Source organism: Oncorhynchus mykiss, chromosome 27, assembly GCF_057628025.1.
Source record: "Oncorhynchus mykiss isolate SJ-2025 chromosome 27, ASM5762802v1, whole genome shotgun sequence".
NCBI classification, from domain to species: domain Eukaryota; kingdom Metazoa; phylum Chordata; class Actinopteri; order Salmoniformes; family Salmonidae; genus Oncorhynchus; species Oncorhynchus mykiss.
Window position 1 is genome coordinate 10,320,991 of NC_143048.1, and position 24,541 is coordinate 10,345,531.

The following is a 24,541-nucleotide window of genomic DNA, read 5'->3' on the forward strand; positions in this document are numbered from 1 at the left end:
GAAAGACTTCATATTGCAACTAATTCAATAGTAACACGAGTCATTGACTGGTCTGACATTGGAGTGTCCCTCAGGAGGGGAATTGGACAATAAAAGGGTTTATTTACAATGTCGACCTCTGCATTACCAGTACTATACAGTAAGCACTTCATTTTTAGGTCCAGATTCTATCAGCCTTGCTACAGACCTTGGTTAATTATCTTCCTCTACTGCCTTTATCAGTTGCATTGGCGCCATGCATCCAAGACCAACACAACTTCTCTCTATGTAAATATATTATCACCGTTCTCTCAGAACATGTGTGTTTAGACCATGAAAGGAAAGCAACCCGACTAAATGCCCTCATACCGTGGCAGAAACTAGGCCAGTCCCAAACCGAGCCCTCTCCCTCTCTCTCCCTCTTTTTCTCCCCCTCTCCCTCTCCCTGTTTCCCTCCCTCTCTCTTCTGTTAGGGCTGGACTGACATTTGTCCTTATCGCCTCCGACCAGTTGCAGCGTCCTGCTTCCTCCTTTCCCTCCATTGTTTTCTTGGGCCAATGGGGTTGAGTTTGGCCCTACGCAGTACCAGTTGTGGCGAGCTATTAATACAGAGCAATTGAGGAATCTCAGACTGTCGGTTTGCGTAAAGAGCCTCTGTGAGTTCCTGACAGCTGGTGTCCCATGGGTAATCTGGGCCCGACCAATCAGCCAGTGGATTATTAGGGCAGAGATGGCCATTGTCTTGGCATGTTGATGTGGGTAAGAGGGGTGGGGAGGGGAGGGCAGCAAAGGCCATCCTATCAGATCCTATCAACCCTATGTACCCTTTTTTGCAACTGTTTTCCTGTATTTTCAATTGTATAGGTAATTTCTATAGATATACTCTCTGCTTAAGGTTTGATATTCAGCAGCACAGTTGAACCCTACTCGTTAAATGAAGGCCTAGGAAAGTGATGACTATTGTAATGTAGCTAAAGGGGAAATGTGTGTGCGTGTGTGTGTGTGTGTGTGTGTGTGTGTGTGTGTGTGTGTGCGTGCGTGCGTGCGTGTGTGTGTGTGTTCGTGCGTGTGTGTGTGTGTGCATGGGAGGGGGTGAGGTTACATGGGGTAACCCTGCAGGAGAAGTGTCACTGTCTGACAAAGCTTTTCTCTGCTATGTTGACATCTCCCACAGTGCTCACAGAGCATGCTCAGTTGGCAGTCCCATCCCTACTACTCCTGTTGGTCTGACTAACCTCTACCTGGTTACTGCTATAGTTACAGTTACTATGGCAGGGAAACCCCTGGTTTCCTCCCAATCAAAAAGCACACAAGACTGCTTAAAAGTATTTAGTACTTTCTTATTTACAATTTCTACGGGTGAAGGATTTCCTTCTGCAATCATCTGAACCTGAAATGAATGAAAATACGAATACAACTGAACTGTTGATGGGCATTATAGGGAACAGGTCAAATATTTTCTTCAAATTTGGTCAGATGAACCTCGTTTTGGCGCCTTTGGCCTGACACAAGTCATTGAGAAGCACTTCATGTAGTAGATGGATGGCCTGGCTGGGAGAATTCAGCTCCAGCAACAACTGCCATGCTGAGAGCAATGGGCCATTTCAAGAGCAGTTGTTTTTATGGAATCATTAATTGTGTGACTCATTCATTCCCTGCACGAACGGACAGAGAGGGGAGCAGAGGGGAGCTGCTGAGAGATGATGTGTGCCCTGGCCTCCCCTGCTCCCCTGCCCCTGAGAGCATGACAAACCTCACATGTAGCAGCAGCAGAGGGGGCAACCCTCCGCCTAAATGTCCTCTTACACAGCTCTTACATACACACTTCTCCTGGCTAATTCTGGTGGGCGTCCAATGGCAGAGCCCATCTCTGGATCACCAGGAAGCACTTGATGATGTATTTAATTCTACCGCTTTCCCTGAAATCATCCCAGTTGAATCCCTTATTCCAATTCTGAGACTTCTTGAAAACAATCCAGTATTCTATCATGGCTGGATTCACACTGGGATAACCTTAAGAGAGGGAAAAAGCCTGATACATACCAATCTTAAACTTTGAGATATGGTGGATAGGTTTAATGTAAGCTCATTAAAGGGAGCTCCATAGGCCCTGGTTAAACCCGGTAAACTGTGTACCTTTGATCTAATAGAAGGATTATCGGCCTATTATAGGGGAGACTTTCATCCATTTTGTTTCAATGGGTTTAATGTCACAAAATAGAGGAAATGTGATGAGGCAGAATCACTCAGCCATGTCACATATGCTGTGTTTGTTCTAGGCTGCCCGTGTAAAAAAATATCAGAATCCCCTTGCCTGTGTAAAAAAATATCAGAATTCTCCTGCCTGTGTAAAAAAATATCAGAATTCTCCTGCCTGTGTAAAAAAATATCAGAATTCTCCTGCCTGTGTAAATGCAGAACGAAAACAAATCCAGATTAAAAGAAAGCTCTCAGACACTCGAAGTGTGTTGTTCTCATGGGTAAACAGAATACATACTCTCCAGTATCCTTATGGTCAAATTATGGTGTTAAACTATTTTTAGATTACAGGTTAACACTGAGTCACACCACAAAGGTTGAATAGATCAAAAACCCATGTCTCCAAGGGAAGAACTCACTGTCATTTAGAAAGTGCTGACCACAAGCTGATACCAGCCTAGCAGAGAGAGATTGATTGATTCATTGATTGACAGGGTACTGAACCCATAGAAATGGCTTAATGACCCGGCCCAGCTCCAGGGACAAAGTAGGCAGAGCTATCTGTCTCAGCAGACAGGGGGACACTGTAGCAGAAGACTCTGCCTGCCTGCCTGTTCTGACTAGGTTTTGGAACATGAACTCTCACCCGTGGAAGGGGTTACAGATGTTTCCTGGCTTGATGACCATCAGAGAGAGAGAGAGAGGAAGAGATAAAGAGAGGAAGAGAGAGAGAGAGGGAGGGAGCGAGGGGAAGAGATAGGGAGAGAGAGGGGAAGAGAGAGGGGAAGAGAGCGAGAGAGAGAGAGAGAGAGAGAGAGAGAGGGCGAGCGAGAGAAAAAGAGTGTGTGAGAAAGAGTCAACGAGGACGACTGAGAGAGAGGGAGAATATAAAAACAGGCTTCACCCTTCCTCTGTGACTCGTATTTTCCTGTCCACCCATCGCGGCTCACTTGATTGCACTTTTGAAACAGATGGGTCCCCTGAGTGTCGGGGGCTCATTGTCTAGCCCTACACACAAAGCAGGAGAGAGAGGTGCTGGGAGACAGGGGTCTCCAGGGATGCAATTTGTTTATGTGTGTTTTGCTGGAGAGAAGGAGGGGGTTGGTTCAGTCCAGACCCATGACTATTCCTCCTAGTCACCCAGGCAACCGGCAGGCCCCCCGAAAATATTACGGGGCAGCTGTTGCCTGTTGGGTGACGTAATGTGCTATTATTTAAAAAGGAGAGGTTGCATGTGAGGCGACTACACTGGATGTGGACGTTGCATGTGCTTATGCAATCATGAACAGTAAGGGAGGAGGGGGTGGGGGTCAAGGAAACTTGGCAAATGGTTGCCGTCCAAAATCACTTCATGTCTTTTGAATGTGGATGAGATGAGTGGTCAGAGAGAGAGAGAGAGAGAGAGAGAGAGAGAGAGAGAGAGAGAGAGAGAGAGAGAGAGAGAGAGAGACGCTCTGCAGCCACTGAGTCTGAGGGCCAGGTTGTGCCGGAGTACAGCCAAGGAACGCATTTAGGTCATTTAGGAAACCATATGAAAACGGAGTGTTGGTGTGGACAACTGGCCTGCAGATTTCTAGAGGAATAAGTACCTGTAGCAGCAAATCAGCAAACATAATTCACAACCTCCTTCTCCTCAGCTTTGCAATGATTGAGTACACCAGAGGAAGAATACGAAAATCTCAAAAGAATAACAAAAGCACTTGGAAGAAACAGTAAATTCCTCTAAGGTGATGTCACTCTTTTGAGTGAGTCCTGGGCCTTCTCCCCCCCTGTCCACTCAGCCACCCCCACTTTTACTCAGTTCGACTTCAGCCAGCAAGAATGGCGTTGTCATGGTTATGGGGCCCATGCCGTGCAAACAGCTGAAAAGATGCCATGTCTGCTCTCTCCGCTGGTCTGCACTTCATCTTCTCTCACACTCTGTCCCTCACCCCCCTAAGGCCCTCTTTCACACCTCTCTGAGACCTTCCAGCTAGTAGACAGTGCACAGGAGAGGGAGAGAGGGGGGAGAAGGGGGGGGTTTAGAAAGAGAGAGAAGGAAAGAGAGTTAAAAAGAGAGCGAGAGAGCGAGAGAGAAGATAGGGGAGAGAGAGAGAGAGCGATAGAGAGACAGTGGTGGGAAAGGAGTTGTGTTACCCAGAGAAAAACACATTCTGCCAGGTTGCTGTAAGGACTCTTGGAAGTTGCAATTTCCATGGACAGTTGTCACACTTTCTTCCAATTAAATTTCAAACGGGTCTAACTGCATGTTAACATGGCCACAGAGCCAGGGTAGGGAGATGTGTCAAACCAGCCTTGTTTGGCTGTGAACCAGGCTGCGTTAGCGAGGAGCAACGTGTTTACTATGAAGATGATTTCAAGTGGCTGATACTACTAACATCCTAAAACATCTGACCCACAATACACAAAGGACAAGAGCACACACACACACGCACGCACGCACGCACACGCACGCACACACACACGCACACGCACACACGCACAGAAAACTCACACGTCTAAAAACATACTCACAGAGGCCTATATATACAGCTATAATCACCAAACATTCACTCTGCTTAATGCACACATACCAGGCACACAGACCAAGAAAATAATCACACACTGACACACATATACCTAGAATAGATGCTCTCTTCCAGCTAAACCGTGCACATTTGAAACACACACAGAAACACAGTTACATATACACATTTCAGCAGCTCATTTGTGGTCTCAGGGCTTGTGTGGTAACTGGACCTCGTGTGAATTCTTGGTCAGCCCAGATCAGTCTAACGGTGACTGATTGCCATCCGCATTGGGCTCAGATGGAGGGAGGAGATGAGATCAGAGGAGGAGGGGGGGGGGGGGGGGCTGGAGCACTCTGAAACCCTGTCTCATCAACCCCTGGGCCGGGCCGTACTGCACAGACGGCCTAATTATGATACACCCACGCTCCCCTTCGCACACACACACACACACACACAATGAATAATGAGGCAGCTACTCTTGGTTAGTGGGGGATGGAGGAGAGCGAGAGGGTAGGAGGGAGGCAGGGAGGGAGGGAGGGATGAAGGAATGAGGCTAGGGGGGAGAGAAGAGAGGCTCTTGGCTGCCCTCCCTCACTGAACATCACCACTCCAGCCCTCCCTCACTGAACATCAACCCCCCAGCCCTCCCTCACTGAACATCACCACTCCAGCCCACCCTCTCTGAACATCAACCCCCCAGCCCTCCCTCTCTGAACATCAACCCCCCAGCCCTTCCTCTCTGAACATCAACCCCCCAGCCCTCCCTCTCTGAACATCAAACCCCCCAGCCCTCCCTCTCTGAACATCAACCCCCCAGGCCTCCCTCTCTGAACATCACCCCCCCAGCCCTCCCTCTCTGAACATCAACCCCCCAGCCCTCCCTCTCTTAACATCACCCCCCCAGCCCTCCCTCTCTGAACATCACCCCCCATCCCTCCCTCTCTGAACATCACCCCCCCAGTCCTCCCTCTTTGAACATCACCCCCCCTCTCCTCAACATCGCACCACAGCTAGGTTTTTATTTATTTTTTATTTAACCTTTATTTAACGAGGCAACAAATTCTTATTTACAATGACGGCCTACACCAGCCAAACCCGGACGACGCTGGGCCAATTGTGCGCCCGCCTGCTTTTCTACTTGGATTCCATTATGTTGAATTGACTATTTGACTCCCACCCGAGCTATCCCTCTAGCGCCCTGTGTGTGTGTGTGTGTGTGTGTGTGTGTGTGTGTGTGTGTGTGTGTGTGTGTGTGTGTGTGTGAGGAGGACAGGAATGGAGGTCTGAGTTTAGACTGGCAGCAGTGGCCCGGGGCTTTAAGGAGCATTAAGGCTGGCTGTGACCTTCTCTGCAGTGGGCCCGGGCTCCAGGGTCAACCAGACCATGGTGGTTCCTGTCGATGGAAAGAGACGAGGGCCTGGTGAAGCCTTCACTCTGGGGATGGGGTGGAGGCAGCTGAAGGCAGTCGATTAGGGCTCTAAGCCTCTAACCCTACCCTCCCACCCCAAATGCTCCCTGTCCTCAACTCTTTTGTGTCATCCCCATTAAGAACATCTCCCCTTGGCAGTGTTGGGTACCGCACACCTGTCCCCGCTCGCCCCGCGTCCATCAAAGTTGTCAAAACATCCCCCTGGTCTGGTCTGGTCTGGAGGGTGGCCAGATTGTGTCCGCTGGCATCAACCACCCCACCCTACCCTTTGCCCCTCTGACTGTCTACTATCCGTGTGTCAGCTGCCTCCCTTCCTACCCACAGTGACTCACCCTCCGTTGCCACCCTCCTCCCTCTATCCTCCACCCGGTCGTGTGGCTCCCCTGACGAGCTGCAGGGTTTATTGGGCCGGTCACTCAGCTTTACAACCGTTTTCACAACTTTATAGACCGCTCTAATCCTGCCCCCCCCCCCCCCACCTCTTCTTCTCCACCACCTCTTCTCCACGTCTTCTTCTCCGCCTCTCCTTCTCCACCACACCTTCTCCAGCCATGATGATGGAGTCCAGTGGGAGCCGCAGATTCAAAACAGAGCTCTTTTCATTGTTTCCATGGGCACGTGTTGTGAGTAGTGTTGTTCCTTCTAAACTCTTATTCATCTGCACCAACAGCGTTTACTCAACAAATGACCTTTTCCATGGAGACAGGGGATGCTTGCCGTTTTACATCATATAAAATCTGTTCCCCATTTTATACAGCTGCAAACTGCAATGAGGCAATGGAGCCTGTGAACGGGCCTCAGCCAAATAACAGAGGCTCTGCAGTCTGCACTCAGCCCTACATGGGCTGCTATTTGAACTGCATTGTTGGTTAAGGGCCTGTAAGTGAGCATTTCACGGTAAGGTCTACTACACCTGTTGTATTTGGCACATGTGACAAACACAATTTGATTTGAATCGCGCAATCCCACGGAAAAACCACATGAAACCCATATGCTTGCCCATGTCGACACATCCTTTATCACAAGTGCTGTTCTACACTGTGTAAGCACTATGAAAGGCAAACTCACCTATATGAATGTGCTCTCGCTCTCTCCTAAACAAACAGAATCTAACACTCACTGGAGTGTCAAGTAGACAGCTACGTGTCAGTCAATATGTTGTGAAATAGCTAAACCACCTCCTGGTACAGGACGGCTGTTTTAGAAAACAGCGAAAGATTGCTCAAGTGGAGACCCAGTCTCTGAGACGACACTAGTAAAGACTCTACAGCTGAATCGGTGGATCAGACGTTTCCTTTCAAATGTGGTTCAGCATGAGAACGCCAAAGGTTTGAGTGTATGGGTCAAGGAGAGTCATTTGGCTTTTCCCAGGAAGCGTGGGGGTTTGTCAGGGTTAAAATGCTGCCCCCCACCCCCCCCACCCCATTCCCCCCATTTTTCTCTCGTTGCCTGTTGGCAGGCGGACTGACGATCCCCTGTCCCCTCGCATCCCGGTTAGAGGTGTAATGCGGTATAGCGCGCGGCTCCAGAAGAAGCCTCTGAAAAGCAGCCTTCTCCTCTCGCACCTGCCAGGAAGAGAGGGGGGCTGAAGGCTGGGATCGCACGTGCGGCCCATGGGCGACCCTGGCCTGGGCTGCCTCTCATAGGCCTCTCTGTGTTTAGACTAGAGACATAATCAGCAGGACTATAATTATGCAGAGGAGAGGGTCTGACTCAACTAACAAAATGCACGGGACACCATTCCTACTCCATCCATTCCTCTTCTCTCTCCTCCTCTTTCTACAGATATTTTTACTCTCTCTCTCGTCTGATTTATGGGAGCAGTGTCCTCTTTCAGTCTTTTTGGGGGGTGTTTGTGTGGTTCCAACAGCAGGGTGAAAAAATAGCAATTAGCTATCAGCAAAACAACAATTAGCAATGTCTTTAGTGACTAACGGGACCAAGGTTTCACCCGTCTTTACTAATGTAGTGGAGCTGAGGCCGCTGCTCTAGGAGTGACATGAAAAACGCACTGACATTAAAGCATCCCAATTTAACACTGATGTCATTATCATTCATCAAAACCCTATGGCGTTGGATGGCTATGATTTCAACTGCCCCAAAATGATTTGTTTTATAAACAGCCTCACCAATTCATGCTGGGCAAACATTAGGTTGATTTACTGTTTCCATATATCTCTGTAATTAAAAAATACATCGTAAATCACCATATACTGTATTTTTGGTTAGCGAGTTGATAAATAAAAACGGTCTCAAATGATCATCTAGAGTGTGTCATGCAAGAGAAGAACAAGACCCCAGAATGTAGACGCCACGCATCATCAGACTCAGGTCAAGGGTTATGAAACCCATCAAGATCTCATCACAAGTCCTGTCAGGGCTCCAGCAGCCATGTGACAATGGGTCCGGATGTCTCATGACGTGGCTGGACACCAACTGTACTGACCCCAGCCAACACACCCACAGCCCTGCTCCCCTGCCCTGTTGCCCCCTAATGAGACCCCTCTGCCAGGTCACAGTTAATTAGCGCGCCCCGATCTGCCGCAATTAAAGTGAGAGTGCAGATTGTGTGTTGAAGGGGCCGTTCCAGCTAATGGCTTTGGGGAAATGAACCACAGAGAAGGGGGCGAGGATATAGGGGGTTGGGGCGGGGCAGACTTGGGGTGTGAAGGGGGGAGCTTTTCACTGGGGATTACAGATAATGGAGGGACAGGGGGCGGAGCTAGAGGCAGCTGTGGAACCTGGTCTTTTTTTTTTAGGGGGGAGATGGGGGTTACCGGGGGTGAGTGGGAGGGGGCACAGGGGGGGGAGCTTTGTCCCCATGTAAGAGACTGGGTCTGTAAAGATGGGGGGGAAATCCACTACCGGGGCGGCTCTCTTTTTCAATGAACCTCTTTGTCAGCGCTCACCTTCCATTTTTAAAGGGAATGCAAACTACACACAAAGCAGGTCTCCATCAGGCAGTAAAAGTGCAGCACGCTCCTTTAAGACATACACTCTCTTTCCCTCAGACAGAGTCTCCACCCACGGCAAGGACATTAGGAGATTTAGACCTTTGCTTCTAACCTCGTTCAGCAACGAGGGACATCTCCACGGCAACCATAAATGCTAAGTGTCATTGTGGTGAGTGTGCAATCACAGGCGAGCGTACTCAGGGCCCCAACCCTGCTATTGGGTGTCTGCGCGGCAGAGAAACCAGGCAATCCAGTTGGAGCACAGATGGCTCGATTTGCATATAAAGATCTTTTATTTTTCACACGTTCTCCCTTTGAATATCTGTGCTAGAACAGTAGCATAAAGCCAGCGACCATAATCATGATTTAAAGCTCACTATATTTGCTCTATGACTTAATACTTGAAAGTAACAACCACGATAGACCCAACCAACGTAAACGATCAAAACCACAATGTTATCGAATCCAAAACAAAACAAAACAAATCCAGTTCTCTTATCGAGGTAGAACATCCATACAAGCAAAAGGTCAATCTGACATTGCTGTGTTTTTGCTTCCCATCCTTTCCGAGGGCGCACAGAAACGACTGCAGCGCTGTTCGCTACCCATTGGTTCCCTGAATCTGTGGCCCCCTCGATCTGAGTCGAACATGGAGAGCCGCTGATGAGCTGCGCAGCCGCAGTCCCACGTCACTCTCCTCTCCTCTAGCAGAGACACAAGGCCCGAAGTGACAGACATCTTCCTGCTACACCTGCTGAGGCGAGGAGAGGAGAGGAGAGGAGGGGGGAGGGAGGAAGGGAGGGGAGAGGGCGCCGTTGCTTGGGGAGCTGTCACTTTGATTCCGATCACCAAGGCAACAGGGTGTGCAGTGCAGTCCCACAAAACCCTGCTTTGTTTTGGGAGGCTTTGTACCTCGAGAACACCGTACACACGTATACACACACAAGCATGCATGTGCACCAGTGGAGGCTGCTGAGGGGAGGACGGCTCATAATAATGGCTGGAAAGGAGCAAATGGAATGGCATCAAACACCTGGAAACCATGTGTTCGATGTATTTGATACCATTCCACAGATTCTGCTGCAGCCATTACCACGAGCCCGTCGTCCCGAATGAAGGTGCCACCAACCTCCTGTGATGCGAACACAGGAAGTCTCTCTCTCTCAGCTCTCTAACATCCCACAATGCAGCTCAATTCAGATGACAAAACAAGTCAATTGTGGTGGTGATTTAGACGTCTCAGTGGGTGGGGCTGAGCTTTGTGACAACATGTTTCAGGAGAGAACACGTCAACTCTTTTCTCTAACTCGACTCTGTTGTTGAAGCCAGAACGTCTGTTGTCTCCTACACTGTCACTCATGGCGTGTTCCACAGTAACGTTTTTTTCACCCCTCTTTTTGTCTGAAGAGGCTGGCCTTGTTGCTTAGCCAAGCAAACCTAAATAAAGACCACGCATTTTTGTGATGAGCTCGCAGGAAATATGCAGCTGATGACAAGACGTGAAGAGAGAGTCAGGCAGTTTGATAGCCATCAACTATATTCTGCTGGCTTCAGCAGGGTGGTACACAACAACAAGATATATTGTGATTATACCAAATCATACTCATGGCATTGACAAGACATGGAGAGTGAGTTGCATTATTTCATTAACTGCTAGGATAGTACAATGAGCTAGAAAGCCTGGGTTCGTATCTCCTTAGACAGCATATTTCAGTGGAGGCTGGTGGGAGGAGCTATAGGAGGCCAGGCTCTTTGTTATGGCTGGAATGGAGTCAATGGAACGGAGTCAAATGTGGTTTTCATACGTTTTGATCTGTTTCATACCGCTCCATTTATTCCATTCCAGCCATTACAATGAGCCCATCCTCCTATTGCTCCTCCCACCAGCCTCCACTGGTAGAATTACTGTAGCTATCAAACTTATACAACACACCCAAACATGTGGTCAAGCTAGCAATCAAACAAATGCATAACATGCTAAAACGGATCAAACTATAGGCCAGTGCCTGCACACACACACCACACACAGTGTGACATGAACCTCTTGAGGCAGATGGCTTCCCCCTTCCCCCACCCTTGAGGGGCTGAGCGGTCACAATGGCAAAGACTCTATTGTCATTAAGAGTGGCCCACCACTCTCTATTGTCGCTGACAGTTTGGGGCCATCATTGACCATTCAAACCACTGGATATTGCTTTCCTTAATCACTCTCCCATTCTCTCTGCTCCCCCAATCTGTCACATACACATTCCCACCTCTAATTGAGGCACAACTCTCTCCTTCCACATTCACCTCATCCATTCACACAGCTACTCTCTCTGAAACCTCATCCATCCATACAGCTACTCTCTTAGAAACCTCATCCATTCATACAGCTACTCTCTCAGAAACATCATCCATTCACACAGCTACACTCTCAGAAACCTCATTCATCCATACAGCTACTCTCTCAGAAACAAAAGACCCATAGCCATAATCTCTTTACTTATGCCTTCAACCATAGAAATGAATATGCCTGCATCAACCCCCTCTAACAAACAGGCTCTAGCATTGATTAGTCCTATGTAGGTCTGGGCCTCTTTAGGTCAGGCAGTAGCAGTTGTTGTATAGTCCCAGAGAGGAGACAGCACAGCTGGGGCAGAGCTTTGTCATGCCAGCACAAAGGAAGGATTGAGGTGGGCTATTTTCGACTCCCTTCGTACATAATCAGCCTGTAACAAAAGCCCCCTTCCCTCTCTGTCAGCCAGCCCGGCTACAGCCAATCACAGGACAGCTCTGGCCTGTCTGCTGTGCCGGCAATCACAGAGGTGTATTCTGATTGGTTGCCAGGTCTGATGATGTTGTGATTGGCAGGTGCCCTGTGGCGTGAGATTCACTGGGTCAGATTTCCACAATTTAGACACAGAAGAGGAACCTGTTCAAAGATTCTTAAAAGAAAGTAAGATAATGACTGGATTCACTGTCCCCTTCATTCTTTTACTGGGGAGAATATTGTTGCAGGACTTTTTTTAAACCATGTTTCATGACATACAATTTCAGCTGGAGATAATGCACCCGTTTGGTTTTTATTCAAGCATTTTTAAGAAAACATTGCTATTTTTTTTACTCTATGGTGTGAGTTATCAGACTGACTGGCTGTGGTGCTGCAGGGGGAGTCTGGGGGGGATATGAGTAACCGTGTGATAAAACTCAGCGGGTGGAAAAAGATTACTGCCTCTCTTCCCTTAACCTTTCCCTGCACACTTAGCCACAGTTCTAATTTCCAGAAGTAAACACAGACTTAGGCCTGTTAGATCAATGGAGGTTATGCAGGGAATGGATTATCGAGGGGTGTTTGATAGTGAGAGTGTAGGGGGTTGATGACAATCATATTTCACCATGCAGGCGGGCAGGATGCTCCCACTCCCGGCACAATTGATCTGTGGGATATGTTGATGGAGGCCGGTCCCAGTGAGCTCTTTTATTATATCTGATTAAAAAGCTGGAGCACATGGAACCGGCGAAGGTACACCACCTCAGAGACTGAAGACAGCAGGGTGAGAGAGTGAGAGTGAGAGTGAGAGTGAGTGAGAGAGAGAGAGAGAGAGAGAGAGAGAGAGAGTGAGAGTGAGAGTGAGAGTGAGAGAGAGAGAGAGAGAGAGAGAGTGTGAGTGAGTGAGTGAGTGAGGTGAGGTGAGAGAGAGAGATGCAAAATGGGATCGGAGGGAAGAGGAGAGGAATGCATCTGGGTATATACGTCTGCAGGTAGCTACAATGTCCTGCACTCTGCTATGGATGTGGCTCTTAGATTGATTAGCCATGCCTTTCCTGGCTGGGCAGGGTGATTGATGTGGCCTGATGCAGGCAGTGGCAGAGGTGAGTGAAGCCTCTGGGTTAGTTACACAAGGCAACTGGGTGATGGAGTGGACCTGGAAGCGAACAGAATGTCCAGCAGTCTATCTCGCCAAACTGACTACATCACAAACATAGCTGTCATATACAGTCAAGCAAGGCCACCTTGATAATGCCAGAAAAACATTCAAATCAAAACAATAACCCGGTGAAGATAATGTGGATGATGAGGCTGATAAGTAGTAGTTTAGTCCTCGTCATTCTAATCCTCCCTGTGCTCCTGTGTGTGCTGCCTGCCTGTGACGTGACAGCCCCATGGTGGCATGGTAGAGCGTGCAGTGATCGCTCAGGCACTGACTGGCACCAAGGAATTATTCAGCCAGTGGGCCGTTTGTTGGCGTTCACGGTGACGTCACACATGATGGAAAACAAAACAAAGCCAGTGGGATTAAGGGGACCCCCTCTGCCCCCACGGTGACGCTGGGCACCCAGTCACCAGCCTGTGATCCCTCACTGGGACTACTGCGACTGCTGCTGTTACTACTGGCGACACTGTCACTACTGCTGCTCAACAAAGACCCTCCACATACTAGGCTGACATGCACACAGGCACTGAATACAGCTAGGTAGCATTGACTCAGCATCAGCCAAGCGCTGTGGAGTTCATGATATTGTATTAAAATGAAGATGGAGTGTATTGCTATTAAAATGAGAATGGTTGCTTTTAAAGCTGCACCAGTAGCTAGTAGAACGGCTCATAATAGTGGCTGGAACGGCGCATATGGAATGGCATCAAACTATGTATTTGATACCATTCCACCTATTCCGCTCCAGCCGTTACCACGAGCCCGTCCTCCCCAATTAAGGTGCCACCAACCTCTTGTGAGCTGTACATGTATGCCAATGGCATAATATTGGCAGTGGTGGATATGGGATAATTGTCTATGTTTTCTAAAGGTAATCAATGACAGAAATCATTGACAGTTCAAGGCAAAACTATCTCAACCCAATGAAACTGGCTTGTCTCTAGGTGTGAGTTCACGGAGTTTAACATAAAAAGAGTCAAAATAGTGGTATCCTTCCACCATTAGCCTTAAAATGCCCCTTCCCATATCTAACTACTCCCCTGAACAGCATCACTTCCTAGAATAAAACTACAGCCTGGAATGGCTGACCAGAAGTGAAAAGAGAGAGGGCAATCTAGAGAATGAAAACACAACTTCATATCAATAGTGAAGCTCTCCGTTAAGCGGCATGGCACATCAAACTATGCATTTATCCCAATATTTCTGACATTCAGTCAGAATCAACATCAACAATTGTATTTAGATTACATACTGAATTAACGGAATAACTGAATTAAACCACAGACGGTAATAATGATTCATCTAGAAAATAGACCGTAAATGAAAACAAACACAAAACTCATTTCACCCAAACGAGTTGGATATGCAATATTGCGGGTTTTCATCCCTCAGTCAAAAAGCTTAGAGCCTAAGCGGCTTAGGAGGGCGAAATCAGTAATGTTGATAATGCCTGGGGGGGGGGGGGGGGCAGTGGGAAGGGCTGTGGGGTTGGGCAAGGTATTAAATACTGAAAACCGAAATCATGGCAGAGGATTAAGACAAAGCTTCAATATGGTGCCTCGCTCCAGCGATAGGGAGGGACAGAGAAGCTGGAGGGAAAGATCAGTGAGTGGTTGGTCAGGATACGCTAAACGTGGAGGGAGTCAACATTGAGGAACAAACAACAAGACAGACGGACGGACGGGGGGGGACTGTCGCTCACTTCAAGGGAGAGTTCTTTATTCTTCCACCATCGTCACACGACCCTGTGGTGACTTCATACCGGGAGGGCATCCTAAGGGATGGGTGTCATAGGTGGACAACGACAAACGATTTGTAGGTGGGTTCATAGGTCAAAAACATGTAAAGGCTGTGAACCATGTGTCAATAAGCATTTTACTGTAATGTATGTATCTCCCAAATTTGCAGCAGGAGGGAGGGAAGGAGACACCACCTCCATTCTCTTGACCTACTTAGGGTCTCTGGAGACAGTTAACAGCTTCCAACGAATGGAGAGGTGACCCAGAACAAGTAAGCTCATCACCTGGATGATAATTGGACTGGAAAACACCTAGCTATCTTCTTGTATTCCAGCTAACATATGAAAGTGAACGAGAATATAGCACCTTGGTGCTCTTCGCCATTTAATTGTTTTTTTTATTTAATTTTAATTGAACCTGTATTTAACTAGGCAAGTCAGTTAACAAATTCTTATTTACAATGACAGCCAAACCCAGACAACGCTGAGCCAATTGTGCGCCGCCCCATGGGACTCCAATCACGGCCAGCTGTGATACAGCCTGGAATCGAACCAGGGTGTTTGTAGTGAAGCCTCATGCACTGAGATGCAGTGCCTTATACCACTGCGCCACTCAGGAGCCTATCTGAAGGCATGAAATGAGAAATGTTGACATTGACTTTCTTAATCAGTTTCCAGCATTTCTCAAATGTCAATATCACATACAGCATGAGTGGGAAAAGCCTGACTAACCTGTACCCCGCACATAACCTGTCCTAACCTGTACACCCCCTTTATATAGCCTCGTCCCTGTGTCCACGCAAGGTCGCAGTAAAATATGGCCTCTACTTTCCAGTAAACATTGCAGCGGCCTATATTTGGAAGGGGCTGTATCTAATAAATCTTGGCTCCAATAATAATGAATGTTGCCTGTCTCGGCCCAATACTGCTGTGGCCAACTAATTGGTTGGGAATGAAATGCTGGTGAGGCACTATCCCAGGGTGAATTGAGGGAGCACGTCTTGTGCGGTGGGACAGAGTCTCAAGCGCTACACGGCCATTTGCTTCCGACTTGATTCAACTTTTTTCATCATTCCCCACGGCACCCACTACGCCCAGCGCCTCCCTCCGTGCCCCCCTCCCAGACGGGACATCGCAGCAGGTGGACCTTTTGATTTGTCACCCAGGAAGAGCCGCCCGGTGCTCATTTGCATACAGATGCCTCCTTCAGTGCAGAGGAAGGACCCCCCCCCCCCCCCGCCCCGCCCCCACACACACACACACACCCCGCACTCCTCCCACCCCCCCCCCCCCTCCCCGCACTCCTCCAAGACGACAGAAAGGGGCCCTTACAGCCATCTCTTTCTTTAGCCCCCTTTCACTCTCTTCCTCCCTCTTTCTGTGGTCCTTTTCACTCTCTATCTCAACGAGGCCGTTCTCAACATAAGATCGCTAGTTACTGCCAATTGCAATAAGGGAGGAGTGTTGGGGGGTGGTGGGGGTCTCACATCTTGCATCTGCTCTGGCTGGCTGGAGTATGGGGTCTTGAGTCCCAGGGAGAGGAGATACAATAGAGATGGCCTGTTCTGTTGACAGGGCTAGCAGTAGAAGGATGTACAGGGAATTAGAATGCTCTTCTAACAAGGAGCCCAACATCTGAAAATGATTCTACCTTCTCCCATTTCACATGTCCAGACAAGAATCCCATTGAGTGCGATAGAGATATAACATGTACAGTGATTGGTTCATCTCATAATTTCAATGTATCACTTCAATAATGTTCAGAGCAAATTCTCATCGAGCACACAAGCTGCTTCACTGACAGCCTGGGCACTTAGCTGAGGCGCATCTCATGTGTCTAGCTGTGCAAAATGTAACGTCATGAGGGAATTAAGAGTTTAGGCAAATACAATTTCACCTTTAATTAACCCTAATCCTGTATCTGTGGTGAACTTGACTCTGTGTTCGCTCCACGGCTGCATGAAACCTGAGCCCCGACAGTCTGTTACCCAGTGGAATCAGGTTTCAGACACAACACGTCTGGGAAAAGGGAAGCCTCTTTGAGAGGCAGAGGTCAGAAAATAAATTCATATAGGACACTCCGGAAATAAGCTTATTTACTGTATATCGAAAGATCTCTAAAATACAGCGTCATTGATTGAAATATAGCACTGGTCAATGAGCACTCACCAGGGTAGAAGTCTTTGGATTTGGACAGCTTGATGGTGGCGCCGGTCTCTTTCTGCAGCTGGACGATTGTCTGTCCGCCCTTGCCGATGATGGAGCCGGCCGCATAGCTGGGGATCAGAACCTTCAGGAAGTACTCACCTTCCTCTGCAGGCAGGAAACAGAAAAGGAAGTAAGAATATACTACACTCAGGTGATCCATTTACCTGTAGTAAAATCATACAGCCACTATCATCCATCTCTGTTTTGCACCCTCTTTCTCCCCCAACAACTATCCTCTTTCTATGCATTTACAGCTGTAAACCTCCCCCCCAATTTCCGTGGTATCCAATTGGTAGTAGTTACAGTCTTGTCTCATTGCTACAACTCCCGTACGGACTCGGGAGAGGCGGTGTCAAGAGCCATGCGTCCCCCGAAACACAACCCAACCGCACTGCTTCTTGACACAACACACATCCAACCCGGAAGCACCAATGTGTTGGAGGAAACACCGTACACCTAGGAGTCGCCCGCCACAGGAGTCGCTAGTCCCTGCCAGCCAAACCTTCCCTAACCCGGACGACGCTGGGCCAACTGTGCGTCGCCCCATGGACCTACTGGTCGCGGCCGGCTGCGACAGAGCCTGGGCTCGAACCCAGAATCTCTGGCGGCACATCTAGCACTGCGAAGCGTTTCACAGAAGAACCTACTCTTTGTCATCATCTTGGCAGACCGTTATTAATAAAGGGATGGGATTTGTTAAATCTAATTGGATAGATGTAATGCTTTTGGAAACACAGTCACACATTGCATAACCATATTCCCTTATATACACCATCTACTGCTACACAGTCCGGTTTCCATAAATGTCCCTTACACTTTGGCCAGTTTCGAAACTACTGTATACATTAACAGAGAAAACTTTGACATCGCTCTCAGCCCACCCTTCTTGGATGTAGGACAAAACATGAAGGCACACAGGCTTAGGAACACAACTGAAACATCAAAGACATGAAGGCATTGCTTCAAAGCGGGCAGATGGGGGTTTAGCAGCATACAGGAAACAACCCCCCCCGGAACAAAAGTACCTTTGTTTTGTAGGGCGATAGCTACCTGCCTCCTGAAGCGTCCACATGCTTCCCATCCAAAACATTTCAGAACAGTTCCTACATATATTATAACAACATTCTGTGACATTTTTGTTCATTTGGGACAGTTTTTTTTTGTTGCTGTTCGTTCACACAACATTCTTTCTCGAGGCAAGCCGAAGTTCAAAAGCCGAAGTCTACGTCCCTTCGTCGGTGATTGGTCACCAGTAGGGATTCTTCATTTAAGTGTTTGTTGCCATTCAACGATAGACGACTCGTTTTCATGCACATTTGTTCACTGGAGAAATACTGCACCAAACATCCTAGTTAGATGTAAAATTGTGCAACTAAGATCTCCTTGGCAAAAACATCCAAATGAATGACAGATTTCTTGAATTCTGACTATTTTGAGGAAGTGTTTTACTGGCTATGGCATCTCAAGATAGACAAACAGTTTTTTCTAGTTTTTCAAGCAAAGGTCTTTTCAAGCGGTCGAGCACACTTGCATACCTAGGCGCCAGCTGAACTGAAGCATGTGGAAGCCTTAAGCCAGCTACCGGCTGTAGCCTATTCCCTGACAGGGACTTTAAGGTCTACAGCCTCTTCCCTGACAGGGACTTTAAGGTCTACAGCCTCTTCCCTGACAGGGACTTTAAGGTCTACAGCCTCTTCCCTGACAGGGACTTTAAGGTCTACAGCCTCTTCCCTGACAGGGACTTTAAGGTCTACAGCCTCTTCCCTGACAGGGACTTTAAGGTCTATAGCCTCTTCCCTGACAGGAACTTTAAGGTCTATAGCCTCTTCCCTGACAGGGACTTTAAGGTCTATAGCCTCTTCCCTGACAGGAACTTTAAGGTCTTTAGCCTCTTGCCGGACTGAGACTTTAAGGTCTACAGCCTCTTCCCTGACAGGGACTTTAAGGTCTATAGCCTCTTCCCTGACAGAGACTTTAAGGTCTATAACCTCTTCCCTGACAGGGACTTTAAGTTATATAGCCTCTTCCTCGACTGAGACTTTAAGGTCTATAACCTCTTCCCTGACAGGGACTTTAAGGTATATAGCCTCTTCCCTGACAGGGACTTTAAGGTCCATTGCCTCTTCCCTGACAGGGACTTTAAGTTCTATAGCCTCTTCCATGACTGAGACTTTAACCCTCAAACTACCGACTGGGGACATTCTGACCCCATAGGCATACTTTTGATCATAGCCCTAAGGTGGTTTTATTCAATTCTTCCATTGTTTTTATGACTTTGTAATAAATCGAAATAATTGTTTGGATTTTCTTTTTTACATTCAAGTCCTTTGGGGTCATTCTGACCCCCAGCCAAATACACATCAGAAATGGTATATATAGGACCTTCATTTGAATCTAGGTTTCTCTGGGGACATAATTACATCCATGCCACCAGAGAGTTTAGGGGGACCTGTATCAGATAGACGGATCACCTGCAAAGATATAGCTCCCCATGTACTCACCTAAAATTAGACTTTTCTGTACCACGTATCGTATGACCGTGTACAAAACCACCTTATTTTTGTGAATATAAAAATCTGCCATAGCTATACCAAGTCTGACAATGGTCTAAATACTTGATAGAACTGCAATACAGAACTCAGATATGTTCTGAATCTCTGTGTATTCTCCGAAAAGTCATTATTCTAGGGCAGGGCCCTCCAACCCTGTTCCTGGAGAGTTACCGTCCTGTAGGTTTTTTCAACACAAATGTAGCACACCTGATTCTAATAACGAGCTAGTCGATAAGATGAATCGGGTTAGTTACAACTGGGATTGGAATGAAAACCTCCAGGAGGGTAGCTCTCCAGGAACAGGGTTGGAGTTCCCTGTTCTCGGGAAAATCAAAAAAACGATTGATTTGAATCCAGGTTTCTCCAGAGACATAATATTAAGCTGAGCAGCTCAAGTCCCTGGTTCACCTGGAGAAGATTGACCCCAAGAGAAACCTGTAAGAAGGGGTGTGTTATATCAAGCCTCTGTTGGCTGTCATGGACAAAGTGGTTGTTTTATTTAGGTGGAGTGGGACCTGTTGGAGTGATCTTGACCTGAGATATGGATATCGAGCATCTTATGTACTTGCCTATGCTTATAACTGGTTATAACTGGTTATAACTAGGTATGACAGTGTACAAAATCAAAATGACCTAAGATACATGCTTAGTCGCAGTCAAAATAGCTCATAAAAGTATGTCAGTGGTATGAATGCTTGGTAGAATTGTAACACAGAAACCAGTTAGCTTCCCCTCTGAATGTATACATAGGGAAAGGGGATACCTAGTCAGTTGTACAACTGAATGCATCTTCCACATTTAAACCAGCCCCTCTGAATCAGAGCAGTGCGGAGGGCTGCCTTAATCGACATCCACGTCTTCGGGGCCCAAAGAACAGTGGATTAACTGCCTTGCTCCGGGGCAGAACGATATATTTTTACCTTGTCAGCTCGGGGATTCGATCCAGCAACCTTTTGGTTACTGGCCCAACGCTCCTACCCGCCAGGTTACCTGCCAAGTGTAGCCTGGCGGTGCTGATTTGTATATACTTTTGTATTGGTGTGTACTCTCCGAAAAATAGTTATTCTACAGAAAATGTTATATAAATAGCAGAATTCCTTTAATATGCTCCAATATTCTATATGTGCAACTTGTTATGGTATTTTGGTTGCTATAACATTTGTTTTGAAGTGACTTTAAGGATTTGGGTATGCTTTTTTTAAGCATCCTGACATAGACCCTACCACTCCCATTGTTTCACTAGCAGTGATGCTAATGCTGGCTGTGGGGTAAGTAAATAAAGCAAACTAAGCCATATGTCTCTCAGGAACAATGAGTGAATTCCTTTTTGTCCCAAAAATGTAGCATATTTCAAATTTTGGTGTACTGCCCCTTTCAATAACAGACATTTTTACCACAAATATGACACAATTAATATTTACATAACTGAATGATATTACAATCAAATTATGATAAATCAGCTTTTTAGTGTTAATGTGGATGTGTACAAGGGATTTCTTTCTTATTTTCGTTTTACAGAATATGCTAATTAACCGTAGCTAAAACCGTAGCTAAAATAACAGTCTGTTTATATTTTATTTTTTATTATCTGATAACATTATTTACATGTCTAATGATGTTTTGAAAATAATTTAGCTGGCCCAAGATGGTAAATCACGTATGTAAAATATGTTGGTAGTTTAAGGGTTAAGGTGACAATGTATCCCAGTGTCTCAACCAATCGCCTGAGTCCTCTCCTCCTCTCCTAATATTCCACCACAATTAATCCAGGTTGCCTCCCCCAAGGTGGCAGATATAAATAGGATTATTATTAAGAGGGCATGGTTTTGTGTCTCTTCACGACACACATGCACTGTTGATGGAACAAGGCACAATACCTGTTCTATACTAATGCAACAGCAATCAATCCACTGTGCAAGATGTGGAGAGGGGGGGGGGGGGGGGGTCATGAGTTACAACACCGATTATAATGATGGCTACCCTCACACTTTGACTTGAGATGCAATAAAATAGCGACACCTCTTGCATGTGTATTGATGACTTCCTAGCATGTATTCAGGAGTGTCTCGTATTTCTAACCAAGAACACTGAGTACCTCGGTGATGGTGAGAGGGGTGCAGGCAGGCAGACAGAATTAGGTTTTGGTCTAGCCAGGGGAATCATCAGCTAATTGAGAGAGTTCATTATCTTTCATCGAAACACTCACTGGTCCTGCTATAATCTAATTAATCGATGCACCCCCACTTGTTGTGCTTTGTGTGTGTGTGTGTGTGTGTGTGTGTGTGTGTGTGTGTGTGTGTGTGTGTGTGTGTGTGTGTGTGTGTGCATGTGTGCGTGCGTGCATGCAGAGAGTCTGTGTTTGTTAGAAATAGTGTTTTCTAAGCACGGCTTTTCTCCTCGGCATGTCCCAAATCATAAAACTGCACCATTGGCACCGTCTGGGACCTGGCCTGTTGGAACTAACCCAAGGGCGATGGAGAGAGAGCACTTTACACGAGGAGGAAATACGATACTTTCCCTTCTAACTGTGAGTAAGGTCATAGACATGAAATCCTACATAGAGCTGGGACGGACCTTTGTGTTTTAAAGCAGGTTATAGAATTGTTTTCTCCCGCACAGCACTGCCTGACAGTGAGCCTGCCTACGCTGAGTATAAGAAGCAGCAGAACTGCCTGTGTTCTTCAATGACCCAGATTCCAAATAAAGCCAAGACTGACCTCATTTTGATTGGGGTAGATCTACTTTTAACCAGCCTCAATTGATAAGTAATATCAAACACAAACGGGTTCTGCTGCTGCACATGAGCCCTGGTACGCACTACACAACACACGTATACACACACAAATACAACAAATACACAGACAGACAGGTGGACATACATACATACTGTATATCCATAGAAACATCTCATAAACAGTAAACACACACCTTTCATACACAGTGGGCCATTTTTTTTTATACATTCAATTATGTTCTAATTGTCTCTGTTTAAGATACTTGTTTTATACAGATCTGACTGTATCATGGCGAGTCCCAGTCCCTGAGATGATAATCCTGAATGCAGCCCTTACTAATCAAGCATGATGACTGTGCACAGTTGCTCGGCTACTCCTGTCTAGACAATCAGCACGCATTCTACATCGATCTCTGATAGGGAACATAAAACCACTCGCTCTAACCCGGTCAGATTTAGTTCCTCGACGGTGTCACCAAGGAAGGCTAGGGCAGAACACCCTTAGATTGAATTAGTACGTCTGGTGAGAAGAGGCTTTCGGCAGAACAGTTGGTTTTAAATATTTAGCTGATACGTCCCAGTGAGGACTGTGGATGGATTGATATAAATGAGCATGGACCTGACAGAGATGTGATCCGCCCCGAGCAGATGTTAGACATCAGGATTGTAGTTCCTGGTCTTTGCTTTCTTTCCTCTTACACAACACAGACAGGATCCCAGCAGTTCAAGTTTCTGGAGGAACACAGCCATTTCCTCTTACTTGTCAGTGCATAAGACTTGAAGGTATACTTCAGTATTTTGGCAACGAGGCCCTTTATCTACTTCCCCAGAGTCAGAAGGGGGGACATTTTTATGTCTACGCGCGCAGTTTTAAGAAAGTTGCTAACTAGTGCTAGCGCAATTGCTAACTAGCGTTAGTGTAATGAATGGAAGTCTATAGGTATCTGCTAGCACGCTAGTTAGCATTGGCTTGCGAATCTCTAACTTCCTGAATTGCGCAGCAGTCTAAGGCACAGCATCTCAGTGCTAGACGCATCACTACAGACCCTGGTTTGATTCCAGGCTGTATCACAACCAGGCCGTGATTGGGAGTCCCATAGTGTGGCGCACAATTGGTCCAGCGTCATTCCGGTTAGGGTTTGGCCGGGGTAGGCCGTCATTGTAAATAAGAAATTGTTCTTAACTGCCCAGTTAAATAAAGGTAAAATAAAAAAACATTTTGCTTCCAACTCACCACTCCCTATGTGTTCTACTGGGAAAACAACAAAGTGAGCCAGCTAGGTCAGAATACATCCAACATGTCTTACTCCTACTATGCTTGGCGTTGGATCAGTGTCATTTGTTCAAGAGTGTGCGTGTCATTATGTGTGTATGTAAGGGGTAGCTACAATAAATAATGAATAGGCATCTGACATAATAAACTAGTTGGTAAACACAGCAATCTGTTGCTAGGGGCTCCCAGGAGTCCTGGAGCCCAGAATAGGCTCCATCAGCCTGGACGGTTCAAATCTGGGGATCTGGTGTCGGGGGCTGGGTGGGCCTCTGGGCTAGGCTAAAGCATTGGGGTGTTATAAAAATCCAGTTCACTTAAGCTGGGTGAGTTTGTGTGGGGGAGCGGAGCTTAGTCTCACCCTCCACTCCTTTTGTTCAAGTTAAATCTCCACACCAGTTAGTGGACAACCACCTGTCTTGGTTGTCTATGGGGTTACTCTGAGTCATGAAACCTAGAACATGAATAATCCAAAATAAAATGTATTTCACATCTGTAGCCATTCTGTTGTCGCGGGGTGTTTTCAAGGTCACCGGTGAATCTGTATGAACTTCTTGGTGGCTGTCCTCTGTTCCTTATGTAGCCAGATGCATAATGTGTTTCGGTTGGATCTAACCAGTGTATAGTCTTTTCAAAATGTCTCCCCTTCTAGTGTCCACATTTGAGCCTTTCCGGACACGGCTATCTGAACTATGCTAATGCCCATGCTGAGCGGCACTCCATCTCCAGTGTATTTGAGTGTGTGAAAGGCGCCATGCATTGTTCGTCAAGCACGGCTGTTTCGAGAGGGGGCTAGATCTTCCCCTCTGCATCGCTCTTTTCATCGCTCTCATCCATATTCATTGTGAGGTCTCTCCTCCACTCGGCAGCGGGCTGGAGGAGACAGGCGACTTCAGTGTCCAATTGTAAGCCACCATTTCGAGAGCATCACCCGAAACCCCGCCCTATACAATGGGATTTTTTTTATTTTGTTTGACGCAGTGCTTTAAAAAAAGAACAGATGATGAAGAAGAAGAAGCAGCGCCCCCTGCATGTTCATGGTAATGGATGG

General features: G+C 47.0%; 1 protein-coding gene across 4 annotated transcripts in view; it reads right to left on the bottom strand.

The window, feature by feature from the left end:
- LOC110507480 (RNA-binding protein Nova-1) overlaps positions 1-24,541 on the bottom strand; it is a 49,740-nt gene that overhangs the window by 19,551 nt on the left and 5,648 nt on the right. For all 4 annotated transcript variants that reach the window (XM_021587497.3, XM_036965363.2, XM_021587495.3 and 1 more), the window contains one exon: positions 16,896-17,039. In XM_021587497.3, coding sequence (XP_021443172.1) covers positions 16,896-17,039 — 144 coding nt within the window. The remainder of the gene's footprint in view (positions 1-16,895; positions 17,040-24,541) is intronic.